The following is a 14,832-nucleotide window of genomic DNA, read 5'->3' as shown; positions in this document are numbered from 1 at the left end:
AGAGCGTCATCTTGAATGCAATGAAATCTGGGGCAAGGGAGACAAATTCCTCTGCTCGCTTCAAAATAATGGACTTAGCAGTCAAGGCAAGGCAAGGTCGAGGCAAAATCAGGTAGGATGTTGGTGGGAGGGGGCAGGACTGGGGTTCCCTCCTCCCTTGGTTTTGGTGTGGTGGCATCAGGGTATTCCCAGGCACACCCTAGTGGGAGAAGAGATCTGCTTCTCCAGACTGTGTGAGCTTCACCACTGTGAGCTGTGATCAGAAAACAAAGCATGTAGAGCTCCCGGTCTGCTAAGCCAGGCTGGGTCATGAGATGTAACTGCTGGCCATGAGCACTGCATCCTGTATCAGGCTTTGTATCCAAGCCTTTGGGCAGCATGAATGAGTGTGGAAAGTTGCTACACATCCCCTGGCTGGGTGGTGGCACATGTAAAACCTCTCTCATACGATGGCCACTTCCAGTCCCCCCTGCTTGCCATGATGGAGGTGCACTGGGTGCCCCACTCAAGCTGATGCTACTTTTAGTAACTCACACCCCAGGGTTTGGTTGTGCAAAAAAATCTGCATCAGTGCAAAAAAGTCACATTGTGGCTCACGTGTGCCCTGGTCTGGAGCCAAGGCAGCACTTCTGGGAAGGGTGAGCCCCCAGGCATTGCTGAGTAACTCTGAATCCTCCTGACGACAGCGCAAGTGCTGGCTTAACTGCATCAGGGTGAGGAAGATGGGAACAGAGCAGGAGAAGTTTTCCAGGACTCTCTGGAAAAGATTGATCTGCTGCCAGAGGGACCCACCAAAGGCAGAGCCTCACACTGCTATTTTTAGCTGCTTCCCAAATGAAAGCCATATGCATCCTCCCGCGTTGCTTCCCTCAGCTGTTGGGCACAGCGGGTGAGAAGCTGACCCCATGCTTCCACTTGGGAGACGTGGGGAGATCTCATCCCCTGCTCACCCCCTGCCACCGTGATGGAGCTGGGGCTGGGGCAGCCGGGAAGGGGATAAACCTGTTAGCTGAGGTAATGATTGCCAACCCAAGGATTAGTGCTTGATGGAAAGGGAAACGTTGCACAGGGTTTACAGCCCACGCAGCATTTTTCCCCGTCACGTTGGCAGTGCTGGGCAAGCTGAGGTCTGTGAGGTCAAGCGGAGGGGCTGTGGTAAGGCAGTTTGTTTTCCAACCCAGCTCAGGCTTGGGCATGCCTGGCTGCTGACTCCAGGAGGACTTTGGTCCCTGTCCTGATGAGCATTGGAGGCAGAGGTCGTGGGACACTGTGTGCCCAAGGAGCTGGCATGTGGGATCCTTGCTCTTCAGGGACATGGCGTCTGTGGGTAAACAGAAAAGCACCTGTGCCCTGCTCACCCTGCCACCTGCCCTGATGGCATCCAGCACTACATGTATGGCATGGTGCACCTTGGCATGTAGAGTGAGCATGCGGCTGCAGCAGAACCTGAGACAGGAGGAAAGGAAAAGGGAAGCACCCAGGAAGGAGCCCTCTGGGGCTGCTTGGTGCACACCTGATTGCTGTGCCCCCTGACCACTTAGAAGGCCTGGCTTTAAAGGAGATGCACCAAGGGAACCACGCTGCTGCCAATGAGTCCTGCAGAGCAAGTCGAGGTGCTCATCTCCAGAGCTGAAAACCATCTTACCTTCAGAACTGGCTGCCCTGCCTCTTTTCTACCAAAAGTATCTCCAGAGTCATTGTTGGAGGCAGATTCTGCTATTTCCTTCAGTGTTACCTCTCTGCTCAATGCACAGAGCTGAGCCCTTCCCGCTAGCATAGGGCTATCTGCCCCAGCTGACATACGGCACTGAAAGAGTCCTGGCCTTAAGCAAGAGGAAAACATCCCCATTCAGCTACTGGCCTCCTGATGCTGGTCTGGAACAGCAGAAAAATGCAGAGGAGCTTCCAAAGCATCACATGCCTTTTGGAGCCACATGGCCAGCCTCAAAGCAGAGGAACAGCCGCTGTGCTTGGGCTTGTCTGGGCAGCCAGCACAGAGGTTTCCAGGCTGCACTTAATGTTTGGTGGGATGCAGGGATGAAGCAAAAGGCTGAACCCTGTCCCACAGCACTGGGTTTGCTGCTGGGATCACAGGGCTGGTGACCCAGCAGCATGCTGCCAATGGCTAGATAAGAGAATCCATGTTCTATGCAGTGGACTGGAGATGCCCATATGCAGGGTGTGCGGTGGGGCAGGGCTTGGCCTTGGTTCCCTTTTTGGGAGCACCAGAGGCTGCCTGAGTCAGCAGTGTGCTCTGACCGAGGCACAGGCACTGCCCAAGCTTGTCTTACAGAGCTGGGGAGTGAAATCCACGTGGTGCAGCAGCCTCCTCCTATGGGGTGCACACAATGGGGTGGCCATTGGACTGAGATCCATCTCCTTGGGTTTCCCTGATTTTACCCTGGGGGACATTGGAACCCCACAGGGTCACAAACTGATCCACTGTGCTGGAACAGATGAGGTTATTTGGCCAGTGTAGGGTGTTAATCTGTGAGCTGGAAAGTCCCAGGATTCCCACTGGGCAGCAAATTTGGGTTGGGAAGGGTTCACCAGCAGAAATCCACACCCTGCATTGTCCTTGGGATCTCAAAGTCCCACTGTGATGGAGATCGGGTGCAGCCCTGCTTTGCTGAGCCGTGGGGATGCAGAGGAAGAGACAGCCGTGGGTGCTCAGAGTTTGGGGACAGCCTCCACTTTTGGACCAGGGAGGAACTTCTGCCTCCACCCACCAACGCAGAGAGGATGGAAATGTTGGGAACCCCATATGGACTGCACAGTGGTAAGAGAATGTTGAAACCACTGGGGATCTGGCTTAGGGTTAGGGTCCTGCTGTGCTGCCACCATTCACTGGTGATGCGCTACTCCATCCTTACCATGAGCCCACTGATGCTGGATGTTCCCATGCCCAGAAAATCCCTCTGTCCCCCCCTCCAGCATCAATGGCACGCACAGAACAAAACCCTTGTTTGTTTCCTTCTGACCCATTCAGCTTGTCCTCAGCAAAGCGCAGGAAAAAATAGAAAGAGAGAAAAAAAAATGCAGCCCCTTTGATAAACTGTGATATGAACTCGGGTAAAATCCAAACAGCTGTGATCACTACAAGGGGAGCTTCTGTGTCGGGAGGCAGCGAGGCTGCGAAAACGCATCGCACTGCCTGCCAGGATGCTCTCTGGCCGCCTGCCCTTTTGCTTTAATGAACTTTCCCCCTCCCTCCCCATTGCCTCACAGAAAAGAATAACTGGAGAAAGCTGTTTAGGTTGTTTTTTTTCCCCTCCAGTTTGCACAACAGAGAGCAGCGATCCCCAGCTCCAGGCTTCGAGAGCAGCACCGGGATGGGGCAGAGGGCCCAAGATGTGGGTTGTCCCCACTGCAGCAGGAAGGTCCCCAGGTGCCAGCCACCAGCCCCTGTATGTGGGTCAGCCCCCACCCTGCCACCAGCTTTACATAAGAGCCATTAGCATGCTGGCGGCTCGCACACTTCCCAGCCCGTGGGGGCTGTTGGGAGCAATCCACACTGCACCCCTTGGCTCTGCTTTCATTGCCCTGCAAGAGGAACCCGTTTCTCACGCACTAATTGGGGCAGGCCGGAGCTTTGCCATCAATGCGCTGTCCCTGCTTCATCCCTGCAGGCAAACGGGTTTGATTGATCCTGATTTTCCTCCCTTGGGCTCATTGTCTTGCATATCCCTGCCCATTCCCCAAAACCTCCTCCCAGCAGCTTGGCATCCAACAGCAGCCGTGGGAAGCCCTACTGGCAGCAATGGGAATCCCAAGCAGCAGTGATGGAATGCCCTACCAGCAGTGATGGAATGCCCTACCAGCAGTGATAGGAAGCCCTACTGGTAGCACTTGGAAGCCCTACTGGCACCTCACATACAGAGCATTGCTGGAAGCCATGCCAGCAGTGATGGGAATCTCAACCAGCAGTGATGGAATGGCCTACTGGCAGTAATGCAAATCCCAAATAGCAGTGATGGGAAGCCCTACTAGCAGCAATGGGAAGCCCTACTGACACCAGTGGGAAGCCCTACCAGTGGCTCAGGCTTTGAGGTGGAGGAGATGGAGGGTGGATTGAAAGGAGGTGGGACATCCCTGTCCTGGAGTTGGGCTTCTGTGGCAGAGCATCCCGGTGGCTCAGGAAATGGGCTTTAAGCATCCTCCACTCCAAAGCTGCTTTGGGACCTGAGGAGCTGGTGTGTTTTCCTGTAGAAAAATGGAAAACACATGTGAGCAGCAGTGCCGAGTGGGCTGGGACTCATCAGGGTCAGCGAGAGTGTGGAGGGGAGGAAGGGGAAGTGTGCATAGGGGAGGAAAATCCTTACAAAACAGCCAAGTTCCTTCCAGGGGCAGCTCCTGGGGGTTTCAGGTTCTCTCTGTCTCAGTGCTTTCCCTGCAATCCCAGGTTGGTGCAGGGAGCATGGCACACAGTGTGACTCCTCAGCCAGCACTGGGTGCACTTAGGTGGCACCACAGGGACATGGGAGAGAGCATCCCAAAGCTGGTGGAGCACCTGGGGCTCCTAAACCAGCACGTAGCTGTGGATGTGGTGCTTTCAGCTGATGTTCCATAATGTGGAGCACCCTCCGAATTGCCTCGTTGGGATGGTGAGGGATCCTCCGGAGCTGCCAGCTCCTCGAGTTAAGTCAGTGCGTGGGAAGGAAGCACTTCCCTTCCTCCGAATGTAGGAGTGCTGGTGGTGATTGAATGAACAATACAACAGCCAGGGAAATTCCCATTTTGTTGGAGAGGGGACTGGAAGGAGCTGCAGGCAGCTCCCAGCCTGCCTGGGTCCTCATTGCATTGCCTCTAGGGCAGCAATCCGCTCCTTGGTCACAGTTCCATGGGAAGGAATCAGAGTGCTTTTATTTCTCCTTCTGTGAGAAAAGCAATGCAGGAGGTGAGCACAGCCCCAGCTCCCACCCCAGCAATGTGTGCACACCCCAAAGTGGAGCATCCCCCATCCCCAGCTCCCGGCGCAGCGTTGCGCCCGCTCCTTTAACCTATTTTATTGGCGGCGGCAAGAAATTATAGGGGTAGAAATAAGGCTCTTGTCAGTTTTCATGAAAATTAGGCCACAGCTGTCAGCCTGAAAGGGAAGCACACATCTCAAAGGGAAGATCTTTGGAGATGCGTTACGCATCTCCCACCCCCTGCCCTTCCTCCCTCCAAACCCTTCCATGGGAGAAGAAGGAGGTGAAAACCTCCTTCTCATCATCGCTGTGTGTGTGCATGCCCTGGGGGTCAGCAGCTGCTGGGGCTGAGTCACTGCTCTCCCCAGCACTCTGCAGCACACACTGCAGCCAGGGTTTCTGCCCTGGCGGGCACGTTGTAGCCAGAGCCAAGGTTTCAGCCCTGCCAGGCATGTGCTGTAGGAGCCCTACAAACACACGGTTGGGATCGTGCTGCCAGGCCCTGCTGGTTTTACTGTCAGAGGGTTCAAGGGATGCTGCAGGCTTGGTGGGGTGTTGTGCTTTCCTGCGGGCTCCAAGGGGGGAGAGCCTCCTAGAGGTGCTCAGCTCAGCACTCAGCTCTGCAGCCTGGCTAACGTCATCTGTAGGTCACTGTGGGGTTCCTTGGGTGTGTGCTGGTGGGCATGTGCCCAGCAGCCTTCACCTGTGGCTGTCACGTGCATGTAAAAGCTCCGTGATGCCTTGGGCTGAGCAGCCCATTAACTTCCCAAATTCAGTTATTTTTAGCTGCCAGCCCATCCTGGGGCACATCAACAGTCGATCACCTTCCATGTGAACTCTTCTTTCTCCACGGTGCAGCACTGTTCCTCCCTTCCAGATGGAGCTGTCATTATCACAGGTCAAATGAGCAGCTGGAGGGTTGGAGATCTGCTTTGCAAACCACAGGTGACCTCTTCCAAGGGCACCGTTGTGTTGGAGCACATCAAGGCATTGCACTGCCTGTGTTGGAGCATGGACTGCTCCTTGCCAAATCCTTCCACAAGGACTGCAGGCTGGTGCTTGCCTTTACCTCGCTCAGTGCCTGCTGTTCCTTGGCTCTTCCAGTCCCTGGGGCTTCCCAAGTGGTGTGGCATCAAAGAGGAACATCACAGGGAGCAAAGGGTTGAGGCTCCGTGCTTTGCTTTCCAGACCCAGCAAATGCAAGTGGAGGGGCTGACAGAAGAGGAACTACAGAGATGCTCTGCTCCCATTCCCATTGTAACCTCAGTCCTGAGCTTGGGAGCGTCGAGCAGCTCCATGTGCACGGAGCAGGCTGGATTTCACCTGCTGTTCCCAGGCAATGGGGATTGTGCAGTCACACAATGTGGTGTTACTCAGAGCAGAGCTGGCACAGCGACGTGCAGCAGTTGTTGCCCTATCGGCAGCAGGAGCACCGTGGGAGGGTTTTCTTGTTTGCATTGAAACACTGAGTGCCTCTTCCTGGCTGATCCTGCAGCTGAGTGTGCCGAGTGCTCCTTGTGCCATGTTGGTGCCATGGGAGGAGAAAGGTACCCAGAGAAATGGGGCATCAGAGATGTAGCAATCCAGGAACATCTCGTGGTGATGGGGCACCAGCTGGGAAAAAAACACTGGGCTTTCCAGGTCTCTCCAAAATGCACTCGCAGCCTTTGATCTCATGCTCTTACTCCTGGTTGACCTGACATCCTGCAAAGCAAGCCTTGATGCCCAGGGGCCTCCACCATGAGACATCAAGGGAGAGTCCAAAAGCCACATGAAAACTGAGGCAGCTGGCACCAGCCCTGCTTGCTGCTCTCACTACCTTCCTGGCTCCAGCAGGCTCTGTGGCCATCCTGAGCATGCTGGGGTGGCTCCCAGCTCTGCACTTATCCCAGCTGTGCTTTAGGATGTCCAGCAGATGCTTCCAAAGCACCCATTCTACGTGAAGCACGATGAATTTTTTAAAGCGTGAGCCCATCGTTGCAGTTGCCATGGTTTCCATTGCCCTGCGGCTGGATTCGGCAAAGGGGGAGTGGGGAAAAGGGAGGGGGGGGGGAATGGAGAGCTGAGATTTCCATCTGGATAAATGGAGAGCCACGATTTCCATCTGGATAAATGGAGAGCAGTGATTTCCATCCAGAAAAAAAGAAACGGAGGGCAGCGGTTTCCTTCTGGATGACTGGAGAGCCGTGATTTCCACCCAGAAAAATGGTGATTTCCATCTGCACCATCACAGCAAAGGAAGGGGGATCTGGGAAACCACATCTTCACAACTTCCCTGTGTTCTCCTCCCTCTCCTCTCCCCATCCCATTTCAATCTGCCTTGAAGGCTGCTCCCCCTGGGACCCTGAGGGATCCTAAAGGATCCCAGCTGTGGAGCTGCCTGGGATGAAGCTTTTCCTGGCAGTGATAGGATGAGGATGGGAGGAAGGGTGGCAAGGAGCCTTTGGAGGGGGAAGGGAGCACAGGAAGAGGAGGGTGTGGAGGAAGCACGGAGGGGTACTGCCTTGCTCTGGCATGGGCAGAGCTGACAGGTGGCCCCAGAGGGCTCCCCATCACCTTGGATGAGCTGGATTTCCAGGTGTTGTGCTGGCCCTACATAGTGGCTCTGATCCCAGAAGAGCTAGATTCCAAGGCTGCCCCACACCTTGCTTTTCTTCCCCAGGGGACAAGGTGGTGGCATTCATGGGGGTGACATTTCAGGGCAATGAGCCACATCCTTCCATCATCACAGCAATGCACAGGCAGCATCCCATTTAGCAGCAGGGGGATGGAGGATGCAGGTAGCGTGGTCACCACCCGAGTTTTTAAGCTGCAGAGATGCTAAAGAAAAGCAAATCACACCTGGCTGTGTCTGCAGGACACGTCTGCCTGGGAAGTCAGAGGGAATCAGAGCCAAAGGTGATGGGGTGACCCATAAGAAGTGAAGCTGAGGAGGGAGCAGAGCTGCGGGTGCTGCTTGGTGTTCCCACAGCTGGGAGAGCAGGGCTTTGTGTCATCCTCTGGGGCATATATATGTGGCTATATATATCTGGGCTATATTTATCCAGGCTGTGTATATTTGGGAATGGCTTGCAAGGGCTGGGAATGGCACTGGGGCTCCCAGCTCTGCCTGCAGCCCCATCCCACCCTCAGCAACCCCCGGCATCTCAGCCAGCTGTCCCAGCCCTGCCCTCCTCCAGGCACCGCGTTCCCCTCGCGCCGCTGGGATCCTCCTGGGGCCGTTCCTGTGCCACTCACCAGCACTCGGCCTCAGCTGTCACAGCAGCTGTGGGGCCGGGCAGTTGTCCTCTCCAAGCCCCATGGCTGGGGAGCAGTTTGGGGCAGGGATGTGGGGCCATGGGGACAGCACAGCCCTGGCAACAGTGGGATTTGCTACAAAACCAGCTTGGGGTATGGACACTGTGGATCAGCTTCTCCCTTCCTTGCTAATCAAAACCAGAAACCTCCCACTTCTATTTGTGGAAGGTGATCCCTCAGCTGCCCTACAATGCCAGGACTGGGGGTGGCAATTTGGGGTCGGTTGGCACAGGGAGAAAACAGGAGCAGCTCACAGCAATGTGGTTGTTGCATTGCATGGAGCCACAGGGTGTCCTTGGGATGGGTTAACACAGCCTGGGTGACCCATTGTATTTTGGGGCACTGCTTTGGCATGCATGGTCCAAGGGCATCAGTGAAGCAGCAGGCATCCCATAGCTAAAGCAGCTCCAGTTTGGCTGCAGGCACTGCAGGGCTACTCCCCCTTTCTCTACCATGCTCCAGGAGCTCCCGTTGGCTGCAGGGAGGATGCTGAGCACATCTCTGGGGCTGCTCACCCATCCCCATCCCTCCCTCAGTGCCTCTCTCCCTCCTCACACAGTCCCGTGCCCAGGCGGTGAGAACGCTTCATCCCATGAATGCAGCTCGGTTACGTAAGAATAATTGGGATAAATGAGCTTATTTATCACTGCCCGCTCCATTCTAACTCAGGCCAGGGTGAAGGCTGCATTTGGTTACGTAAACCCCGCACAGAGCATCCCATTGTGAGGGCTGGGTGAGGAGCTCAACAGGACCCAGAGCTGGGAGCACCCCTCTTTGGGGACAAACAAACCCCATTTCTCTATTCCCAGTTTGGTTTGGGTGTCCTCGTGGTTGTTGGTTTGGGTGTCCTCATGAAACCGCCCAGGAACGCGGGAGCTCAGAGCCACGCCAGAGAAAAACAGGAAATCCTAAAATCCAAACAAAGGAGGAAGAAAAGAAATAATAACAGTAATAATGTGGGGTTTCAAGTTTTGGCTCTCCAGCCTTTAAAACCTCGAGAATTCTGTTTATGGAGCAGAACATCCTTGCTGTGGGGGCACAGCCACACTCCGGGCACTGCACTGGTCTCTGCTCCAACCTCAGTTTCCCCAGTGTCCTGGGAGCCAAAGCGTGGAGCTCAGAGAGCAGTGGGGCAGCTTATGGGGTGGTAGAGCTTTGTCCATGGACTTTGGGGTTGGTGGCCAACTGCAAGGTCCTGTTGGTTGTGCCCTCTCCCTACACATCCCCCACTGTCTGATGCAGCCCCAAAAGCTGGGCCAGCTCCGGGTGTCCCCACATGTCACCCCTGCAGGAAGGATGTGATGTGATCCTTCCCTTCCTCTTCTTTCTCCCCCCACTGTGACACACAGGCAACTCTGTCTGCTTCTGAACGCGGAGAACATCTTCCACTCCATGGCGGACATCCTGCTGCGGGAGGAGGACCTCAAGTTTGCCTCCACCATGGTGCACACACTGAACACCATCCTGCTCACCTCCTCCGAGCTCTTCCAGCTGAGGAATCAACTGAAGGACCTGAGGACACCGGTACGGGCACCGGGTGTCCCACTGCGGGGTGACAAGGATGACAGGGAGCTGACAGCTCAGAGCCCAGGGCTGGAGCTGCAGGGTCCAAATGGCTCTATAATACAGATGGGGAAACTGAGGCAGAGCACAGCTTGTAGGTCCCGGTCCTCATGGGGCGTAGTGACTGGATGGAGGATGTGCCCACCTTCTGCTGTCTCCCTCCCCACCGCAGGCTCTGTCCCCAGCCTGTAAGCTGATCACAGCCCCTGAGCCCCCAGCAGCTGCCAGCTCCCTGCCTGCATGCTCTCATGGGTGACAGCGAGTGGGTGTCCCACCACTGCAGCTGTTCCAACATGCAAAACACCGCAGTGCCCAGAGCAGCTGCAGCCCACCAGTAGTGGCAGTGTCCAAGGGAGGACTCCAGAGTTCCATCTTCCACCCCAAAGCCATCTCCTATGGGCGCTGAGCAGCACTGGTGCTGGACACTGGGGAAATGGCCCTTTGTGTTGTGGTGGAGCTGGGACCAGTGCTTATAGGGCTGGGTGTACAGTGGGCGCTGGGGACACAGGGTGCTCCATGCCATGTCCCCATTGTACTTCATCACCCCCATTCCAGCATGGTTTCCTCTTCCCCCAGGAGAGCCGCAACCTCTTCTGCTGCCTGTACCGCTCCTGGTGCCACAACCCAGTGACCACTGTGTCCCTCTGCTTCCTCACCCAGAACTACAAGCACGCCTACGACCTCATCCAGAAGTTGTATCCTTTGGGCTTTTATTGACTGCAATGTTTGGGGGGCTCAGGGCAGCAGCTGGGGACCCTCACCTCACCGGGGCCTGTATCCCTATGCCAGACACGTGGCAACGTGGTGACAGGACAGGGCAGTTTGCAGGGAGCCTGCCACCTCCCTTTCCTTTTTTTTTGTTGTGGAGTGAGGAAAGGAAGGCAGTGGTGGCTGAGTGCTGACCCTGATCTGCTATAGAGCAGGGGAGGCTCCCACATCTCCTTCCTCCCAGGAAGACGGGGCTGTGGCCTCCAGGACTGATGTCCAGCAACACCAGCGGTGCAGATGGTTTCTTTCCTTCTCCTTTTCCAGCTGCAGAACCCATGGAAAGCCAAGCCCAGAGCATCCCAGAGTGCAGCAGTGCTGCCAGCTCACCTCCATTTGCTACACACTGATGTCTCTGCCCATGTGTCCCTCCTAGGGGTAGCAGCCCCTTGGAGCAGCCACTGGGCTCACTGCAAATGTGCTGCAGGAAGGAGAGGTGCGGTCCAAGCCACCTCCCTTCCCCAAAATCCTGGCTCCTGCCCCACTGGCAGGGCTGCAGCTCTGTCAATGCTGCACGGGGCACTGCGGGCCCTTCCCTGAGCTCACAACCCTGTCCTTGTTCTGCAGACATTCTGGTGGAACCACAGAATCATTAAGGCTTGGAAAGACCCAAGTCCGAAGACCCCAAATCCAACCCCAGCCCACCCCCACCGTGCCCACTGACCATGCCCCTCATGGACACCCCCAGGGATGCTGACTCCCCCTCTCCCTGGGCAGCTGTGCCACTGCATCACTGCTCTTTTGGAGCAGATGTTCCTCATATCCACCCTGAACCTGGCTGTGGCACAACTCAAGGATGTTACCTCTTGTAAACGTGGCATCAGGGTCTGTTGTGATGGGACGAGGGGAAATGGTTTTAAACTAAAGTGAGATTTAGGCTGGAGTTAAGTTAGAGGTTCTTTACAGTCAGGGTGGTGAGGCAGTGGCACAGGTTGCACACAGAGCTGGTGCTGCCCCATCCCTGCACACAGCCAAGGTCAGGGAACGGGGCTCTGAGCACTGATGGAGCTGTGGGTGTCCCTGCTCAGGGCAGGGAGTGTGAGCAGACCCTGCAAGGTCCCATCCAACTCAACCTGTTCTTTGATTTGGGATCCTTCTGCCCCACACATCTCTCTGCTGCTGGGCCACCTCCTGCCGTGCAGCATCCTTAACAGCCACGCTCAGTGGGGACCTGGAGGTCACAGTGGATTTCCTCACCGAGGTGGACAAGCTGGTGCAGCTCATCGAGTGCCCCATATTCACATGTAAGGCACAGCCCCTTCCTTCCTCTCGGGTTAGTGTTGTGTGTGGGGCACTCGCTCTGCCATCCCTTCCATCCCCTCCCTGTGCTTCCCAGCAGCAGTGAATGAGGAAATAGAGCAGAAGTTATCGGACTTCTCACTGCTCAGCCCTCAGCTAGAGCTGCCTGATGTGGGTTATCAGAGCAAGTGGCCCTACAGAAGGATGGGGAGGGATTGGGGGGGTCTGAGCCCATGGCACGGACCTGTCACTGCCCAGGGATGCTGGTCCGCAAGATCACACCTCATTTCTCCCCCATGTGAGACATCCATGTCTGTGGGTGGGTATGCACAGCCCTGAGTTGTTCCTTGAGGGTTCCCCACCTGCTCATTTTAACCTCTAAGTTGTGGGTTTGGGGGCAGATGGGCATGGGGAGAAACCAGAGTGGTGGTGGCAGATGGGAGGTGACATGAGGGTCAGGCTCATGATGTTGGTTGGGGTCATCTACGTCAGGAGCTGGACAAGACGGTCCTGATGGGTCCCTTTCAACTTGGAGTATTGTTTGATCTCATGGCACGATCCCAAAGGATGCAGGGGGTGACAAGTCCCCATGTTGCCAGGTGGGGACAGAGCACAGGGAGCAGAACATTGGGCTGGGAGGTGCCATGGGGAGGGATGCTGGGACCCCAGGAGATGCTCTTGGGGACACATGGAGGAGTTCTTGCAATGGGACTGCTGGTGCAACACCCCCCAAAATCACAGCCATCCCAGCAGGTTGGGAGGAACCTTGGACAGTGGTGGGGGCTGGGAGCAGAGTGCTTCACCATCCCCTTCCTTTCCTCTTGCAGACCTACGCCTGCAGCTGCTGGACGTGAAGAACAACCCCTACCTGATCAAGGCACTGTATGGGCTGCTGATGCTGCTGCCCCAGAGCAGTGCCTTCCAGCTGCTGTCCCACCGCTTGCAGTGCGTCCCCAACCCCGAGCTCATGCAGAGCGCGTAAGTATGGCAGGGATGCGCCCGGCGGCTCTCGCTTGGGGTTTTTTTGTCTATATTTGGTAACCCTGGGAGGGCTGCGCCTCATCCGCAGGCATTTGGCATTAGGGATGGAAAATTTCACTTTGTGGGGTCGCTATGGAAACAGGCAGAGCCACAGAGGACGGAGCGAGGAGGCAGCTCCCAATGCATCCCCCCGTGTCTGGGCACCCAAAGGCACAGTGATGCCGTGCCAGCAGGGATGGCTGTGCAGCCCAGGGGCACCTCTGAGGTGCTGGTGATGGGGCAGCCCCCCGTGCCCCCCTGTGCTGCAGGATCGGGGCTGCCACCCCCCTAAGCTGCTCCTTTTGGCACACTGTGGCTCCACTGTTGGGCTCTGGCCATCCAGCCCTGGTGACCAGCAGGGCCGTGAGCTCACTGCAATGAAAGCTCCGGAAAAAAGGAGCCTTCCCGAGCTGCACGGCTCTATGAATCCCACCCCCACCAGCTCCACGGCTCTGTTCTCCGCTCATCCCCCAGGCTGGCTTTTATCCCTACCGCTGCAGGGCTGGAGCTGGTGCCCACCGCCCAGCTCCTAATTGGTGGGGCAGGGAGGGGGGGGGCCGTGTGTTGCTCCCCCCCCTTCCGTCCCCGTTACCCCCCCTCCGTCTCCTCCCTCAGCAGCCGGGTTTTCAGAGCGATCCGAGCTGTCAGCTAGCTCGAGCATCTGATTAACGCTGACCTACATTCCTCCAAACACCGGAGGCTGCTTTCATAACGGCGAGCCCGGGGCAGCTGAGTGTGGTGGGGATGCCCCTTATCCCACCTCCCCACCAAAACAGCAGAGAATTCGGGTTACACTCTCCCAAAACCAAAGAGAGGAATGGAGGCAAGACGGGGCTCTCCCATCCTGGGAGATGTGTGTGTCATTTATCCCATCCTTCCCCTGCTAATCACTAAGGTTGGACGAGACCCCTCAGACAGCCAAGTCTGATCCCAGCCCACCCCCTCTGTGCCCACTGACCACATCCCCACGGCTCTGGGACACCCCCAGGGACAGTGACTCCCCCCCCATCCCTGTGCTGCCTCACTGCTCTTGGGGAGGAAAAACCTCATCCCAACACCCAGCCCTCTGGAGCTGCATCTCCTGCCTCTACAGGAGGGAACAACTTCTTTTTGAGGCTGCCCCCATTGACTCAGCACCGTGTGTTGGATGCAGCACCGTGTGTTGGATGCCCACATCCCTTCTCTCCCCGCAGGGACAGCAGCAGGGCGAGCTCGAGCTCCCGCAGACCGGCATCGTCCACCATCGACTACACGGAGCTGCTGCAGCACTTTGACAAGGTGCAGAGCAAGCACCTGGAAGTGCGGCACCAACGAGCAGGGCGAGCAGAGCAACCAGAGCGACGAGTCGTGCTCTGAGCATGGGGACCAGGGGACACGGACCAGGGCACGGGGACAGCGGAGACGCCGGTGCTTTTAGGGCAGAGGGGTGAGGGGTTTTTCCCTCTGTGTCTGTACAGGGGACCCCAGGCTGTGCCCGGCGTCGTGCTTGAAAGCTGCGGGAGGAAGAGGGAGCAGGGAAGGCACGGTGAGCAGTATAGGGTGAGCAGACTTTGCTTCGCTAATGCCTTCCCCGTGACCGTCAGCTGAGAGCCCGGCCTCCTGCCAGAGGGACCGGAGGGGAAGAAAGGCACGGGGAAGGGAAGGAGGGAGCAAAGTGGGTCCTCCCCACTGGGAGGGGAGCAGGGCAGCATCCCGAGCCCCCCTTTCTTAGCCAGAGGCTCAGCCTCATCCCAGTTCCGGGTGGAGGAGAGCCCTTGCTCTACACATCCCTTTGTTCCTATCCTAAGCTCCCTGCCATCAAATAAAAAGAACGATGCAGAGCAGCCCCAGTGTTGTGCTTAACCCCACGCTGCTCCATCCTTGTAGGGTTGGGGCTCCCAACCAGACCCACTCAGGCCCAGAATCCAGAATCCTCCCTAGGGGTCCCTGCTGCGGCCCTGCCACGCTGGCCCTTAGGCTGGACCCCTCCCAATGTTTCTCCACCCCAAGTGGGAAAAAGCAGCAGGAATTCTTCCCGGCCACAGTGACAGGCATTTTC

At 56.7% G+C, this 14,832-nt stretch overlaps 1 protein-coding gene across 2 annotated transcripts in view; it reads left to right on the top strand.

Annotated features, from left to right (window-relative positions):
• The window catches only part of VAC14 (VAC14 component of PIKFYVE complex), a 49,716-nt gene extending 35,099 nt beyond the window's left edge, over positions 1-14,617 (top strand). For both annotated transcript variants that reach the window (XM_015873853.1, XM_032447025.1), the window contains 5 exons: positions 9,557-9,731; positions 10,347-10,465; positions 11,700-11,779; positions 12,602-12,752; positions 13,988-14,617. In XM_015873853.1, coding sequence (XP_015729339.1) covers positions 9,557-9,731; positions 10,347-10,465; positions 11,700-11,779; positions 12,602-12,752; positions 13,988-14,150 — 688 coding nt within the window. In that variant the 3' untranslated portion in view covers positions 14,151-14,617. The remainder of the gene's footprint in view (positions 1-9,556; positions 9,732-10,346; positions 10,466-11,699; positions 11,780-12,601; positions 12,753-13,987) is intronic.
• The last annotated feature ends 215 nt before the right edge of the window (positions 14,618-14,832 follow it).

Source organism: Coturnix japonica, chromosome 11, assembly GCF_001577835.2.
Source record: "Coturnix japonica isolate 7356 chromosome 11, Coturnix japonica 2.1, whole genome shotgun sequence".
Taxonomy (NCBI): Eukaryota; Metazoa; Chordata; class Aves; order Galliformes; family Phasianidae; genus Coturnix; species Coturnix japonica.
This window is presented reverse-complemented; position numbering and strand designations above follow the sequence as displayed.